The following is a 19786-nucleotide window of genomic DNA, read 5'->3' as shown; positions in this document are numbered from 1 at the left end:
CCACTATTTTACACAATATCCATCTCCTGTATTTTATACACTACTATTCATCTCCATTATTTTACACACTATCCATCTCCAGTATTTTACACACTATCCATCTCCAGAATGTTATATACTATCCATCTCCAGTATGTTACACACTATCCATCTCCATAATGTTACAGACTATCCATCTCCAGTATTTTACACACCATCCATCTCCTGTATTTTATACACTACTATCCATCTCCAGTATTTTACACACTATCCGTCTCCAGTTTTTTACACACTATGCATCTCCAGAATGTTATTTATTATCCATCTTCAGTATGTTACACACTATCCATCTCCAGAATGTTACACCCTACCCATCTCCAGAATGTTACACACTATCCATCACCAGTATGTTACACACTATTCATCTACAGAATGTTACATACTATCCATCTTTAATATGTTACACACTATCCATCTCCAGTATGTTACATACTGTTCATCTCCAGATTGTTACACACTATCCATCTCCAGTATGTTACACACTGTTCATCTCCAGTATTTTACACTCTATCCATCTCCAGTTTGTTACACACTATCCATCTCCAGAATGTTACACACTATCCATCTCCAGAATGTTACAGGCTATCCATCTCCAGTATGTTACACACTATCCATCTCCAAAATGTTACACACTATCCATCTCCAGTATGTTACACATATTAATCTCAAGAATGTTACACACTATCCATCTCCAGAATATTACACACTATCCAAATCCAGTATGTTACACAGTATTCATCTACAGAATGTTACATACTATCCATCTATAATATGTTGCACACTATCCATCTCCAGTATGTTACATACTGTTCATCTCCAGAATGTTACACACTATCCATCTCCAGTATGTTACACACTGTTCATCTTCTGTATGTTACACACTATCCATCTCCAGTATGTTACACATTAGCCATCTCCAGAATGTTACACACTATCCATCTCCAGTATGTAACACACTGTCCATCTCCAGTATTTTACACACTACTATCCATCTCCAACACATTACACACTATCCATCTCCAGTATGTTACACACTATCCATCTTCAGTATTTTACACACTACTATCCATCTCCAGTATTTTACACACTATCCATCCCCACTATTTTACACACTATCCATCTCCAGAATGTTACATACTATCCATGTCCAGTATGTTACACACTAACCATCTCCAGAATGTTACACACTATCCATCTCCAGTATTTTATACACTACTATCCATCCCCAGTATTTTACACACTATCCATCTCCAGAATATTACAGACTATCCATCTCCAGTATATTACACATTATCCAACTCCAGAATATTACACACTATCTATCTTCAGTATTTTACACACTACTAACCATCTCCAGTATTTTACAAACTAAACATCTCCAGTATTTTACACAATATCCATCTCCAGAATATTATATACTATCCATCTCCAGTATGTTACACACTATCCATTTCCAGAATGTTACACCCTACCCATCTCCAGTATTTTACACACTATCCATCTCCTGTATTTTATACACTAATATCCATCTCCAGTATTTTACACACTATCCATCTCCAGTATTTTACACACTATCCATCTCAAGAATGTTATATACTATCCATCTACAGTATGTTACACACTATCCATCTCCAGAATGTTGCAGACTATCCATCTCCAGTATGTTACACACTATCCATCTCCAGTATGTTACACATTATCAATCTCCAGTATGTTACAAACTATCCATCCACAGAATGTTACACACTATCGGTCTCCAGAATGTTACGCACTTTCTGTCTCCAGAATGTTACACACTATCCATCTCCAGTATGTTACGTTACATACTATATGTCTCCAGAATGTTACAAACTATCCATCTCCAGTATGTTATATACTGTTCATCTCCAGTTTTTTACACACTATTCATCTCCAGTATGTTACACACTATCCATCTCCAGAATGTTACACACTCTCCATCTCCAGTATGTTACACACTCTCCATCTCCAGAATGTTACACACTATCCATCTCCAGAATGTTACACACTATCCATCTCCAGTATGTTACACACTGTCCATCTCCAGTATTTTACACACTATCCATCTCCAATATTTTACACACTATCCATCTCCAGAATGTTATATACTATCCATCTACAGTATGTTACACACTATCCATCTCCAGAATGTTACAGACTATCCATCTCCAGTATGTTACACACTATCCATCTCCAGAATGTTACAGACTATCTATCTCCAATATGTTACACACTATCCATCTCTAGTATGTTACACACTGTTCATCTCCAGAATGTTACACACTATCCATCTCCAGTATGTTACACACTATCCATCTCCAGAATGTTACACACTATCCATCTCCAGTATTTTACACAAAATCCATCTCCAGAATGTTACACACTATCCATCTCCAGTATGTTACACATTATCCATCTCCAGAATGTTACACACTATCCATCTCCAGAGTGTTACTCACTATCCATCTCCAGTATTTAACACACTACTATCCATCTCCAGTATTTTACACACTATCCATCTCCAGAATGTTACATATTATCCATCTCCATTATGTTACACACTATCCATCTCCAGAATGTTAAACCCTATCCATCTCCAGTATGTTACACCCTATCCATCTCCAGTATTTTATACACAGCTATCCATCTCCAGAATTTTACACACTATCCATCTCCAGTATTTTATACACTATCCATCTCCAGAATGTTACACACTATCCATCTCCAGTATGTTACACACTATCCATCTCCAGAATGTTACATACTATCCCTCTCCAATATGTTACACACTATCCATCTCCAGTATGTTACACACTATCCATCTCCAGTATGTTACACACTATCCATCTCCACTATGTTACACATAGTCATATCCAATATGTTACACACTATCCATCTCCAGTATGTTACATAGTGTTCATCTCCAGTATTTTACACACTATCCATCTCCAGTATTTTACACACTATCCATCTACAGAATGTTCTATACTATCCATCTACAGTATGTTACACACTATCCATCTCCAGAATGTTACAGACTATCCATCTCCAGTATGTTACACACTATCCATCTCTAGTATGTTACACATTATCCATCTCCAGTATGTTACACACTATCCATCTAAAGAATGTTACACACTATCGGTCTCCAGAATGTTACGCACTTTCTGTCTCCACAATGTTACACACTATCCATCTCCAGTATGTTACGTTACACACTATGTATCTCCAGAATGTTACACACTATCCATCTCCAGTATGTTATATACTGCTCAGCTCCAGTTTTTTACACACTATTCATCTCCAGTATGTTACACACTATCCATCTCCAGAATGGTACACACTCTCCATCTCCAGAATGTTACACATTATCCATCTCCAGAATGTTACACACTATCCATCTTCAGTATGTTACACACTGTCCATCTCCAGAATGTTACAGACTATCCATCTCCAGTATGTTACACACTATCCATCACTAGTAGGTTACACATATTCATCTCCAGAATGTTACACACTATCCATCTCCAGTATGTTACATACTGTTCATTTCCAATATTTTACACACTATCCATCTCCAGAATGTTACACACTATCCATCTCCAGTATATTACACATTATCCATCTCCAGAATGTTACACACTATCCATCTCCAGTATTTTACACTCTACTAACCATCTACAGTATTTTACACACTAAACATCTCCAGTATTTTACACACTATCCATCTCCAGAATGTTATATACGATCCATCTCCAGTATGTTACACACTATCCATCTCCAGAATGTTACACCCTACCCATCTCCAGTATTTTACACAATATCCATCTCCTGTATTTTATACACTACTATCCATCTCCATTATTTTACACACTATCCATCTCCAGTATTTTACACACTATCCATCTCCAGAATGTTATATACTATCCATCTCCAGTATGTTACACACTATCCATCTCCATAATGTTACAGACTATCCATCTCCAGTATTTTACACACCATCCATCTCCTGTATTTTAGACACTACTATCCATCTCCAGTATTTTACACACTATCCATCTCCAGTTTTTTACACACTATGCATCTCCAGAATGTTATTTATTATCCATCTCCAGTATGTTACACACTATCCATCTCCAGAATGTTACACCCTACCCATCTCCAGAATGTTACACTATCCATCACCAGTATGTTACACACTATTCATCTACAGAATGTTACATACTATCCATCTCCAGTATGTCACACACTACTATCCATCTCCAACACGTTACACACTATCCATCTCCAGTATGTTACACACTATCCATCATCAGTATTTTACACACTACTATCCATCTCCAGTATTTTACACACTATCCATCCCCACTATTTTACACACCATCCATCTCCAGTATGTTACATACTGTTCATCTCCAGATTGTTACACACTATCCATCTCCAGTATGTTACACACTGTTCATCTCCAGTATTTTACACTCTATACATCTCCAGTATGTTACACACTATCGATCTCCAGAATGTTACACACTATCCATCTCCAGAATGTTACAGGCTATCCATCTCCAGTATGTTACACACTATCCATCTCCAATATGTTACACACTATCCATCTCCAGTATGTTACACACTATTCATCTACAGAATGTTACATACTATCCATCTATAATATGTTGCACACTATCCATCTCCTGTATGTTACATACTGTTCATCTCCAGAATGTTACACACTATCCATCTCCAGTATGTTACACACTGTTCATCTCCTGTATGTTACACACTATCCATCTCCAGTATGTTACACATTATCCATCTCCAGAATGTTACACACTATCCATCTCCAGTATGTCACACACTACTATCCATCTCCAACACGTTACACACTATCCATCTCCAGTATGTTACACACTATCCATCATCAGTATTTTACACACTACTATCCATCTCCAGTATTTTACACACTATCCATCCCCACTATTTTACACACTATCCATCTCCAGAATGTTACATACTATCCATCTCCAGTATGTTACACACTAACCATCTCCAGAATGTTACACACTATCCATCTCCAGTATTTTATACACTACTATCCATCCCCAGTATTTTACACACTATCCATCTCCAGAATATTACACACTATCCATCTCCAGTATATTGCACATTATCCATCTCCAGAATGTTACACACTATCTATCTTCAGTATTTTACACACTACTAACCATCTCCAGTATTTTACAAACTAAACATCTCCAGTATTTTACACAATATCCATCTCCAGAATGTTATATACTATCCATCTCCAGTATGTTACACACTATCCATTTCCAGAATGTTACACCCTACCCATCTCCAGTATTTTACACACTATCCATCTCCTGTATTTTATACACTAATATCCATCTCCAGTATTTTACACACTATCCATCTCCAGAATGTTATATACTATCCATCTACAGTATGTTACACACTATCCATCTCCAGAATGTTGCAGACTATCCATCTCCAGTATGTTACACACTATCCATCTCCAGTATGTTACACATTATCAATCTCCAGTATGTTACAAACTATCCATCCACAGAATGTTACACACTATCGGTCTCCAGAATGTTACGCACTTTCTGTCTCCAGAATGTTACACACTATCCATCTCCAGTATGTTACGTTACATACTATGTGTCTCCAGAATGTTACAAACTATCCATCTCCAGTATGTTATATACTGTTCATCTCCAGTTTTTTACACACTATTCATCTCCAGTATGTTACACACTATCCATCTCCAGAATGTTACACACTCTCCATCTCCAGTATGTTACACACTCTCCATCTCCAGAATGTTACACACTATCCATCTCCAGAATGTTACACACTATCCATCTCCAGTATGTTACACACTGTCCATCTCCAGTATTTTACACACTATCCATCTCCAATATTTTACACACTATCCATCTCCAGAATGTTATATACTATCCATCTACAGTATGTTACACACTATCCATCTCCAGAATGTTACAGACTATCCACCTCCAGTATGTTACACACTATCCATCTCCAGAATGTTACAGACTATCTATCTCCAATATGTTACACACTATCCATCTCTAGTATGTTACACACTGTTCATCTCCAGAATGTTACACACTATCCATCTCCAGTATGTTACACACTATCCTTCTCCAGAATGTTACACACTATCCATCTCCAGTATTTTACACAAAATCCATCTCCAGAATGTTACACACTATCCATCTCCAGTATGTTACACATTATCCATCTCCAGAATGTTACACACTATCCATCTCTAGAGAGTTACTCACTATCCATCTCCAGTATTTTACACACTACTATCCATCTCCAGTATTTTACACACTATCCATCTCCAGAATGTTACATATTATCCATCTCCATTATGTTACACACTATCCATCTCCAGAATGTTACACCCTATCCATCTCTGGTATGTTACACCCTATCCATCTCCAGTATTTTATACACAACTATCCATCTCCAGAATTTTACACACTATCCATCTCCAGTATTTTATACACTATCCATCTCCAGAATGTTACACACTATCCATCTCCAGTATGTTACACACTTTCCATCTCCAGAATGTTACATACTATCCCTCTCCAATATGTTACACACTATCCATCTCCAGTATGTTACACACTATCCATCTCCAGTATGTTACACACTATCCATCTCCACTATGTTACACATAGTCATCTCCAATATGTTACACACTATCCATCTCCAGTATGTTACATAGTGTTCATCTCCAGTATTTTACACACTATCCATCTCCAGTATGTTACACACTATCCATCTCCTGTATTTTATACACACTATCTATCTCCAGTATTTTACACACTATCCATCTCCAGAATGTTATCTACTATCCATCTCCAGTATGTTACACACTATCCATCTCCATAATGTTACAGACTATCCATCTCCAGTATGTTACACACTATCCATCTCCAGAATGTTACAGACTATACATCTCCAGTATGTTACACACTATCCATCACTACTATGTTACAAATATTCATCTCTAGAATGTTACACACTATCCATCTCCAGTATGTTACATACTGTTCATTTCCAGTATTTTACACACTATCCATCTCCACAATGTTACACACTATCCATCTCCACTATATTACACAATATCCATCTCCAGTATGTTACACACTATCCATCTCCAGTATTTTACACACTATTAACCATCTCCAGTATTTTACACACTAAATATCTCCAGTATTTTACATACTATCCATCTCCAAAATGTTATATACTATCCATCTCCAGTATGTTACACACTATCCATCTCCAGAATGTTACACCCTACCCATCTCCAGTATTTTACACACCATCTATCTCCTGTATTTTATACACTACTATCCGTCTCCAGTATTTTACACACTATCCATCTCCAGTTTTTTACACACTATGCATCTCCACAATGTTATTTATTATTCATCTCCAGTATGTTACACACAATCCATCTCCAGAATGTTAGACCCTACCCATCTCCAGAATGTTACACACTATCCATCACCAGTATGTTACACACTATTCATCTACAGAATGTTACATACTATCCATCTTTAATATGTTACACACTATGCATCTCCAGTATGTTACATACTGTTCATCTCCAGATTGTTACACACTATCCATCTCCAGTATGTTACATACTGTTCATCTCCAGTATTTTACACTCTATCCATCTCCAATATGTTACACACTATCCATCTCCAGAATGTTACAGGCTATCCATCTCCAGTATGTTACACACTATCCATCTCCAATATGTTACACACTATCCATCTCCAGTATGTTACACATATTAATCTCAAGAATGTTACACACTATCCATCTCCAGAATATTACACACTATCCATCTCCAATATGTTACACACTATTCATCTACAGAATGTTACATACTATCCATCTATAATATGTTGCACACTATCCATCTCCAGTATGTTACATTCTGTTCATCTCCAGAATGTTACACACTATCCATCTCCAGTATGTTACACACTGTTCATCTCCAGTATGTTACACCCTATGCATCTCCAGTATGTTACACATTATCCATCTCCAGAATGTTACACACTATCCATCTCCAGTATTTTACACACTACTATCCATCTCCAACATGTTACACATTATCAATCTCCAGTATGTTACAAACTATCCATCCACAGAATGTTACACACTATCGGTCTCCAGAATGTTACGCACTTTCTGTCTCCAGAATGTTACACACTATCCATCTCCAGTATGTTACGTTACATACTATATGTCTCCAGAATGTTACAAACTATCCATCTCCAGTATGTTATATACTGTTCATCTCCAGTTTTTTACACACTATTCATCTCCAGTATGTTACACACTATCCATCTCCAGAATGTTACACACTCTCCATCTCCAGTATGTTACACACTCTCCATCTCCAGAATGTTACACACTATCCATCTCCAGAATGTTACACACTATCCATCTCCAGTATGTTACACACTGTCCATCTCCAGTATTTTACACACTATCCATCTCCAATATTTTACACACTATCCATCTCCAGAATGTTATATACTATCCATCTACAGTATGTTACACACTATCCATCTCCAGAATGTTACAGACTATCCATCTCCAGTATGTTACACACTATCCATCTCCAGAATGTTACAGACTATCTATCTCCAATATGTTACACACTATCCATCTCTAGTATGTTACACACTGTTCATCTCCAGAATGTTACACACTATCCATCTCCAGTATGTTACACACTATCCATCTCCAGAATGTTACACACTATCCATCTCCAGTATTTTACACAAAATCCATCTCCAGAATGTTACACACTATCCATCTCCAGTATGTTACACATTATCCATCTCCAGAATGTTACACACTATCCATCTCCAGAGTGTTACTCACTATCCATCTCCAGTATTTAACACACTACTATCCATCTCCAGTATTTTACACACTATCCATCTCCAGAATGTTACATATTATCCATCTCCATTATGTTACACACTATCCATCTCCAGAATGTTAAACCCTATCCATCTCCAGTATGTTACACCCTATCCATCTCCAGTATTTTATACACAGCTATCCATCTCCAGAATTTTACACACTATCCATCTCCAGTATTTTATACACTATCCATCTCCAGAATGTTACACACTATCCATCTCCAGTATGTTACACACTATCCATCTCCAGAATGTTACATACTATCCCTCTCCAATATGTTACACACTATCCATCTCCAGTATGTTACACACTATCCATCTCCAGTATGTTACACACTATCCATCTCCACTATGTTACACATAGTCATATCCAATATGTTACACACTATCCATCTCCAGTATGTTACATAGTGTTCATCTCCAGTATTTTACACACTATCCATCTCCAGTATTTTACACACTATCCATCTACAGAATGTTCTATACTATCCATCTACAGTATGTTACACACTATCCATCTCCAGAATGTTACAGACTATCCATCTCCAGTATGTTACACACTATCCATCTCTAGTATGTTACACATTATCCATCTCCAGTATGTTACACACTATCCATCTAAAGAATGTTACACACTATCGGTCTCCAGAATGTTACGCACTTTCTGTCTCCACAATGTTACACACTATCCATCTCCAGTATGTTACGTTACACACTATGTATCTCCAGAATGTTACACACTATCCATCTCCAGTATGTTATATACTGCTCAGCTCCAGTTTTTTACACACTATTCATCTCCAGTATGTTACACACTATCCATCTCCAGAATGGTACACACTCTCCATCTCCAGAATGTTACACATTATCCATCTCCAGAATGTTACACACTATCCATCTTCAGTATGTTACACACTGTCCATCTCCAGAATGTTACAGACTATCCATCTCCAGTATGTTACACACTATCCATCACTAGTAGGTTACACATATTCATCTCCAGAATGTTACACACTATCCATCTCCAGTATGTTACATACTGTTCATTTCCAATATTTTACACACTATCCATCTCCAGAATGTTACACACTATCCATCTCCAGTATATTACACATTATCCATCTCCAGAATGTTACACACTATCCATCTCCAGTATTTTACACTCTACTAACCATCTACAGTATTTTACACACTAAACATCTCCAGTATTTTACACACTATCCATCTCCAGAATGTTATATACGATCCATCTCCAGTATGTTACACACTATCCATCTCCAGAATGTTACACCCTACCCATCTCCAGTATTTTACACAATATCCATCTCCTGTATTTTATACACTACTATCCATCTCCATTATTTTACACACTATCCATCTCCAGTATTTTACACACTATCCATCTCCAGAATGTTATATACTATCCATCTCCAGTATGTTACACACTATCCATCTCCATAATGTTACAGACTATCCATCTCCAGTATTTTACACACCATCCATCTCCTGTATTTTAGACACTACTATCCATCTCCAGTATTTTACACACTATCCATCTCCAGTTTTTTACACACTATGCATCTCCAGAATGTTATTTATTATCCATCTCCAGTATGTTACACACTATCCATCTCCAGAATGTTACACCCTACCCATCTCCAGAATGTTACACTATCCATCACCAGTATGTTACACACTATTCATCTACAGAATGTTACATACTATCCATCTCCAGTATGTCACACACTACTATCCATCTCCAACACGTTACACACTATCCATCTCCAGTATGTTACACACTATCCATCATCAGTATTTTACACACTACTATCCATCTCCAGTATTTTACACACTATCCATCCCCACTATTTTACACACCATCCATCTCCAGTATGTTACATACTGTTCATCTCCAGATTGTTACACACTATCCATCTCCAGTATGTTACACACTGTTCATCTCCAGTATTTTACACTCTATACATCTCCAGTATGTTACACACTATCGATCTCCAGAATGTTACACACTATCCATCTCCAGAATGTTACAGGCTATCCATCTCCAGTATGTTACACACTATCCATCTCCAATATGTTACACACTATCCATCTCCAGTATGTTACACACTATTCATCTACAGAATGTTACATACTATCCATCTATAATATGTTGCACACTATCCATCTCCTGTATGTTACATACTGTTCATCTCCAGAATGTTACACACTATCCATCTCCAGTATGTTACACACTGTTCATCTCCTGTATGTTACACACTATCCATCTCCAGTATGTTACACATTATCCATCTCCAGAATGTTACACACTATCCATCTCCAGTATGTCACACACTACTATCCATCTCCAACACGTTACACACTATCCATCTCCAGTATGTTACACACTATCCATCATCAGTATTTTACACACTACTATCCATCTCCAGTATTTTACACACTATCCATCCCCACTATTTTACACACTATCCATCTCCAGAATGTTACATACTATCCATCTCCAGTATGTTACACACTAACCATCTCCAGAATGTTACACACTATCCATCTCCAGTATTTTATACACTACTATCCATCCCCAGTATTTTACACACTATCCATCTCCAGAATATTACACACTATCCATCTCCAGTATATTGCACATTATCCATCTCCAGAATGTTACACACTATCTATCTTCAGTATTTTACACACTACTAACCATCTCCAGTATTTTACAAACTAAACATCTCCAGTATTTTACACAATATCCATCTCCAGAATGTTATATACTATCCATCTCCAGTATGTTACACACTATCCATTTCCAGAATGTTACACCCTACCCATCTCCAGTATTTTACACACTATCCATCTCCTGTATTTTATACACTAATATCCATCTCCAGTATTTTACACACTATCCATCTCCAGAATGTTATATACTATCCATCTACAGTATGTTACACACTATCCATCTCCAGAATGTTGCAGACTATCCATCTCCAGTATGTTACACACTATCCATCTCCAGTATGTTACACATTATCAATCTCCAGTATGTTACAAACTATCCATCCACAGAATGTTACACACTATCGGTCTCCAGAATGTTACGCACTTTCTGTCTCCAGAATGTTACACACTATCCATCTCCAGTATGTTACGTTACATACTATGTGTCTCCAGAATGTTACAAACTATCCATCTCCAGTATGTTATATACTGTTCATCTCCAGTTTTTTACACACTATTCATCTCCAGTATGTTACACACTATCCATCTCCAGAATGTTACACACTCTCCATCTCCAGTATGTTACACACTCTCCATCTCCAGAATGTTACACACTATCCATCTCCAGAATGTTACACACTATCCATCTCCAGTATGTTACACACTGTCCATCTCCAGTATTTTACACACTATCCATCTCCAATATTTTACACACTATCCATCTCCAGAATGTTATATACTATCCATCTACAGTATGTTACACACTATCCATCTCCAGAATGTTACAGACTATCCACCTCCAGTATGTTACACACTATCCATCTCCAGAATGTTACAGACTATCTATCTCCAATATGTTACACACTATCCATCTCTAGTATGTTACACACTGTTCATCTCCAGAATGTTACACACTATCCATCTCCAGTATGTTACACACTATCCTTCTCCAGAATGTTACACACTATCCATCTCCAGTATTTTACACAAAATCCATCTCCAGAATGTTACACACTATCCATCTCCAGTATGTTACACATTATCCATCTCCAGAATGTTACACACTATCCATCTCTAGAGAGTTACTCACTATCCATCTCCAGTATTTTACACACTACTATCCATCTCCAGTATTTTACACACTATCCATCTCCAGAATGTTACATATTATCCATCTCCATTATGTTACACACTATCCATCTCCAGAATGTTACACCCTATCCATCTCTGGTATGTTACACCCTATCCATCTCCAGTATTTTATACACAACTATCCATCTCCAGAATTTTACACACTATCCATCTCCAGTATTTTATACACTATCCATCTCCAGAATGTTACACACTATCCATCTCCAGTATGTTACACACTTTCCATCTCCAGAATGTTACATACTATCCCTCTCCAATATGTTACACACTATCCATCTCCAGTATGTTACACACTATCCATCTCCAGTATGTTACACACTATCCATCTCCACTATGTTACACATAGTCATCTCCAATATGTTACACACTATCCATCTCCAGTATGTTACATAGTGTTCATCTCCAGTATTTTACACACTATCCATCTCCAGTATGTTACACACTATCCATCTCCTGTATTTTATACACACTATCTATCTCCAGTATTTTACACACTATCCATCTCCAGAATGTTATCTACTATCCATCTCCAGTATGTTACACACTATCCATCTCCATAATGTTACAGACTATCCATCTCCAGTATGTTACACACTATCCATCTCCAGAATGTTACAGACTATACATCTCCAGTATGTTACACACTATCCATCACTACTATGTTACAAATATTCATCTCTAGAATGTTACACACTATCCATCTCCAGTATGTTACATACTGTTCATTTCCAGTATTTTACACACTATCCATCTCCACAATGTTACACACTATCCATCTCCACTATATTACACAATATCCATCTCCAGTATGTTACACACTATCCATCTCCAGTATTTTACACACTATTAACCATCTCCAGTATTTTACACACTAAATATCTCCAGTATTTTACATACTATCCATCTCCAAAATGTTATATACTATCCATCTCCAGTATGTTACACACTATCCATCTCCAGAATGTTACACCCTACCCATCTCCAGTATTTTACACACCATCTATCTCCTGTATTTTATACACTACTATCCGTCTCCAGTATTTTACACACTATCCATCTCCAGTTTTTTACACACTATGCATCTCCACAATGTTATTTATTATTCATCTCCAGTATGTTACACACAATCCATCTCCAGAATGTTAGACCCTACCCATCTCCAGAATGTTACACACTATCCATCACCAGTATGTTACACACTATTCATCTACAGAATGTTACATACTATCCATCTTTAATATGTTACACACTATGCATCTCCAGTATGTTACATACTGTTCATCTCCAGATTGTTACACACTATCCATCTCCAGTATGTTACATACTGTTCATCTCCAGTATTTTACACTCTATCCATCTCCAATATGTTACACACTATCCATCTCCAGAATGTTACAGGCTATCCATCTCCAGTATGTTACACACTATCCATCTCCAATATGTTACACACTATCCATCTCCAGTATGTTACACATATTAATCTCAAGAATGTTACACACTATCCATCTCCAGAATATTACACACTATCCATCTCCAATATGTTACACACTATTCATCTACAGAATGTTACATACTATCCATCTATAATATGTTGCACACTATCCATCTCCAGTATGTTACATTCTGTTCATCTCCAGAATGTTACACACTATCCATCTCCAGTATGTTACACACTGTTCATCTCCAGTATGTTACACCCTATGCATCTCCAGTATGTTACACATTATCCATCTCCAGAATGTTACACACTATCCATCTCCAGTATTTTACACACTACTATCCATCTCCAACATGTTACACACTATCCATCTCCAGTATGTTACACACTATCCATCTTCAGTATTTTACACACTACTATCCATCTCCAGTATTTTACACACTATCCATCCCCACTATTTTACACACTATCCATCTCCAGAATGTTACATACTATCCATCTCCAGTATGTTACACACTATCCATCTCCAGAATGTTACACACTATCCATCTCCAGTATTTTATACACTACTATCCATCTCCAGTATTTTACGCACTATCCATCTCCAGTATGTTACACACTATCCATCTCCAGAATGTTACATACTATCTATCTCCAATATGTTACACACTATCCATCTCCAGTATGTTACACACTGTTCATCTCCAGAATGTTACACACTATCCATCTCCAGTATGTTACACACTATCCATCTCCAGAATGTTACACCCTAACCATCTCCAGAATGTTACACACTATCCATCTCCTGTATGTTACATACTGTTCATCTCCAGTATTTTACACACTATCCATCTCCAGTATGTTACACACTATCTATCTCCAGAATGTTACAGGCTATCCATCTACAGTATGTTACACACTATCCATCTCCAGTATGTTACACATATTAATCTCCAGAATGTTACACACTATCCATCTCCAGAATTTTACACACTATCCATCTCCAGTATGTTACACACTATTCATCTACAGAATGTTACATACTATCCATCTATAATATGTTGCACACTATCCATCTCCAGTATGTTACATACTATTCATCTCCAGAATGTTACACACTATCCATCTCCAGTATGTTACATACTGTTCATCTCCAGTATGTTTCACACTATCCATCTCCAGTATGTTACACATTATCCATCTCCAGAATGTTACACACTATCCATCTCCAGTATTTTACACACTATCCATCTCCAGTATTTTACACACTACTATCCATCTCCAGTATTTTACACACTATCCATCTCCAGAATGTTACATACTATCCATTTCCAGTATGTTACACACTATGCATCTCCAGAATGTTATACCCTATCCATCTCCAGTATGTTACACACTATCCATCTCCGGTATTTTATACACTACTATCCATCTCCAGTATTTTACACACTATCCATCTCCAGAATGTTACACACTATCCATCTCCAGTATGTTACACACTATCCATCTCCAGAATGTTACATACTATCCATCTCCAATATGTTACACACTATCCATCTCCAGTATGTTACATACTGTTCATCTCCAGAATGTTACACACTATCCATCTCCAGTATGTTACACACTATCCATCTCCAGAATTTTACACATTATCCATCTCCTGTATTTTACACACTATCCATCTCCAGAATGTTACACACTATCTATCTCCAGTATGTTACACATTATCCATCTCCAGAATGTTACACACTCTCCATCTCCAGTGTGTTACTCACTATCCATCTCCAGTATTTTACACACTACTATCCATCTCCAGTATTTTACACACTATCCATCTCCGGTATTTTACACACTATCCATCTCCAGAATGTTACACACTATTCGTCTACAGTATGTTACACACTATCCATCTCCAGAATGTTACACACTATCCATCTCCAGAATATTACACATTATCCATCTCCAGTATGTTACACCCTATCCATCTCCAGAATGTTTTATACTATCCATCTCCAGTATGTTACGCACTATACATCTCCAGTTTTTTACACACTACTATCCATCTCCAGAATTTTACACACTATGCATATCCAGTATGTTACACACTATCCATCTCCATAATGTTACACACTATCCATCTACAGAATGTTACACACTATCGGTCTCCAGAATGTTACGCACTTTCTGTCTCCAGAATGTTACACACTATCCATCTCCAGTATGTTACACACTATCTATCTCGAGAATGTTACACACTATCCATCTACAGTATGTTACACACTATCCGTCTCCAGAATGTTACATACTATCCATCTCCAATATGTTACACACTATCCATCTCCAGTATGTTACATACTGTTCATCTCCACAATGTTATACACTATCCATCTCCAGTATGTTACACACTATCCATCTCCAGAATGTTACACATTATCCATCTCCAGTATTTTACACACTATCCATCTCCAGAATGTTACACATTATCCATCTCCAGTATTTTACACACTATCCATCTCCAGAATTTTACACACTATCTATCTCCAGTATGTTACACATTATCCATCTCCAGAATGTTACACACTATCCATCTCCAGTGTGTTACTCACTATCCATCTCCAGTATGTTACACCCTATCCATCTCCAGAATGTTTTATACTATCCATCTCCAGTATGTTACGCACTATACATCTCCAGTTTTTTACACACACTATCCATCTCCATAATGTTACACACTATCCATCTACAGAATGTTACACACTATCGGTCTCCAGAATGTTACGCACTTTCTGTCTCCAGAATGTAACACACTATCCATCTCCAGTATGTTACACACTGTCTATCTCGAGAATGTTACACACTATCCATCTACAGTATGTTACACACTATCTGTCTCCAGAATGTTATACAATTTCCGTCTCCAGAATGTTACACATTATCCATCTCCATAATGTTACACACTATCCATCTCCAGGACATCACATATCTCCATAATATAAACATGATGCATTATAACTTATTTCAACATCTAATACCAACATAAAAACTGAACATCTACATCTCCTTGGTAGGTTACTATGCTTCCCAATTTTCTTATTCGTATCTTGGGGACATAGTGAAATACAGCTCCAAGCTGGAACAAAATCCCACAACTAAAGATTTCTGCTGTGGTTGTCACCTTCTCTGGAGAACTTACTGGCCTTCTTATGTTACACAAGAATTTCAAAATATTCTGCGCAATGTTGAATATTTTTGTGCTTACTGCAAGTAATTACTTCATATGAATCAGCTACAGACATATTTTCATCACAAATCATAGATACAGAATATCTCACAGCTGTAGCTGAATAAGATCACAATACCAGCTTCTTCATCACTCTAACCAAGGATTTTCACATTCATTTTCAGAGTTTTCAAGAAAACCAGTTCTGATGGAAAGGTAAGAACAAGCTTTTAAATTGCCTTATATAGTTTTCTTTACAAAATGCAGTTTATTTCCACATGTGCAGCTTAATCAAATGAAGAACATAATTAATAATGATAAAAAAATGGTACATACTTCAGAATTGTCTTACTTTAACGATAACAATGTAAAACAGCTTTTGGTTTTCCTGTTCTTCTAGTTATCCATCTATCTTGCAAAACGGGACTTTGTGGATCATGTCGAGTTTGTAGAGCCTGCAGGTCAGTCTCTTATATGCTTTCTTACATCACTATAAATAATATTCATAATAAGACCATGCAGCCTAATCTCACAATCTTGGCATCCTTACTGTCTCCTATCTTCCTGCAGATGGAGTGATTTTAATTGATCCAGAGTATCAAAAGGACAAGAAAGGTAAACAGAATTTATTTTCAATGTTCTTTTGCTAATGTTCCCATGGGCTTGCTCTGAATTTATTGATTGCTTTTAATATGAAGATTTATGTCATGATTTGCAATAACTACATGTATCACCTAACACAACATTATCCTTTTTTGGAAGTGTTTGATGGCAGATTGTGTAACGAATTAGAGAAGGCAAACGCTAAGATGTTAGCTATGTGGACTCTGTATAAAGGCAAATATGGAGGAAATAGTAGCTCATGTTTACCTGGGGATGGACATCTTGTGTTGGTGGCATGAATGGAGATTGAGCGACAAAGTTGATGAGATTAATCGTTACCAAGTATGTAGTCGCCTCCATTCACTCCTCCATGCATCAAAATCTTCCATCATCTATGAGGTCAGCTTTGCTGTTTTGAGCAGAGTTGCATTCTATGTAATAACTGTGGGTCTTTGTGTGTGTCAGGACTTTAAGTATGTTAGGGCTCTATGAAAATTAGGGCTGTGTATATGTTAGTATGTTAAGACTTGGTATATGTCTTTCTGCATCTATCCTGGATATACATTCTTCCCTACTCTATTTGTTTTAGTATTTGTGACATTGACTTGTGCTTTCCGCTATGGACGAGATGACATGGAGCTCATTGGCTTGAGTTTCAGAAAGGACCTCTATGCACTGTCTTGTCAGGTGTATCCCCCTTTGCCAGAGGACAAGAAGTCACTCACACAGCTTCAGGAGAAACTGCACGCAAAACTGGGAGCAAATTGCTTTCCTTTCTGTTTTAATGTAAGACATTAACAAATTTGGATATGGAAAGGAAGATCCCCTGCCAGTGACTTTTGTTTTATCTTCTTTATCTCATGTATTGCAGATGGCCAAGAACTTGCCATGTTCTGTGACTCTGCAGCCTGGGCCAGAGGATGCTGGGAAGGTAAGATAGGGTAGTACCTTCAAGGCAATACCACAAATGTGTGATAAAAATCACATATGCACTAAATAAAGCATTATTGCTAAGTACAAGACATTTGGCCATGCCTTTTTTATGATTAACCTCCATTATAAATGAAATTAAGTTCCATGTTTACTGTTCAATTTTTTTATTCTCTTATTCACAGTACTCATTCATATTCCCACATTCCCATAAGGCTAAAAAAATCCATTTATCAGTCCTAAACCCTAATTTTATACAGCTTCACACAGAGATAATTTGTATTATTATTTTCCTTAAGGCCAATGAACCTTAAGAAACATTCATTATAAATTCTTAGCCTCTGGCATTCTGTCTGCAACTTTTCCTTCCCAGTGAGAAATGTCCTTTTTCCATATGTCTCTCTGCCCACCCCAAGTGTGCTTTGATTTTGGGTGCTTTGAGGTGCAGTAGTATCATCACCTCAAGCGCCTCCAACCCACCATAATGTAACCCTTATGTTTCACAATCCACTCAAATAGTGAGCTTGGAGATATGTTGTAGAAATACAGTAGTCAACAGGACTGTACTTTCAAACCTCTGCTCAGGGCTCAACAAATCTGTCCAGAATCCAGTAGCCAACTCCAAAATGTAATGGCTAA

The 19786-nt window shown here is 37.1% G+C and overlaps 1 protein-coding gene across 2 annotated transcripts in view; it reads left to right on the top strand.

Moving 5' to 3' along the window:
• The window catches only part of ARR3 (arrestin 3), a 121623-nt gene that overhangs the window by 76757 nt on the left and 25080 nt on the right, over window positions 1-19786 (top strand). For both annotated transcript variants that reach the window (XM_088444975.1, XM_088444974.1), the window contains exons 3-7: window positions 17800-17830; window positions 18015-18075; window positions 18185-18229; window positions 18807-19003; window positions 19089-19148. In XM_088444975.1, the coding sequence (XP_088301101.1) occupies window positions 17800-17830; window positions 18015-18075; window positions 18185-18229; window positions 18807-19003; window positions 19089-19148 (394 nt within the window). The remainder of the gene's footprint in view (window positions 1-17799; window positions 17831-18014; window positions 18076-18184; window positions 18230-18806; window positions 19004-19088; window positions 19149-19786) is intronic.

The sequence above is a fragment of the Taudactylus pleione genome, unplaced genomic scaffold (genome assembly GCF_031769625.1).
Source record: "Taudactylus pleione unplaced genomic scaffold, aTauple2 ptg000375l, whole genome shotgun sequence".
NCBI lineage: Eukaryota > Metazoa > Chordata > Amphibia > Anura > Myobatrachidae > Taudactylus > Taudactylus pleione.
Note: the sequence above shows the minus strand (reverse complement) of the source record. Positions and strands in the feature narration are given on the sequence as shown.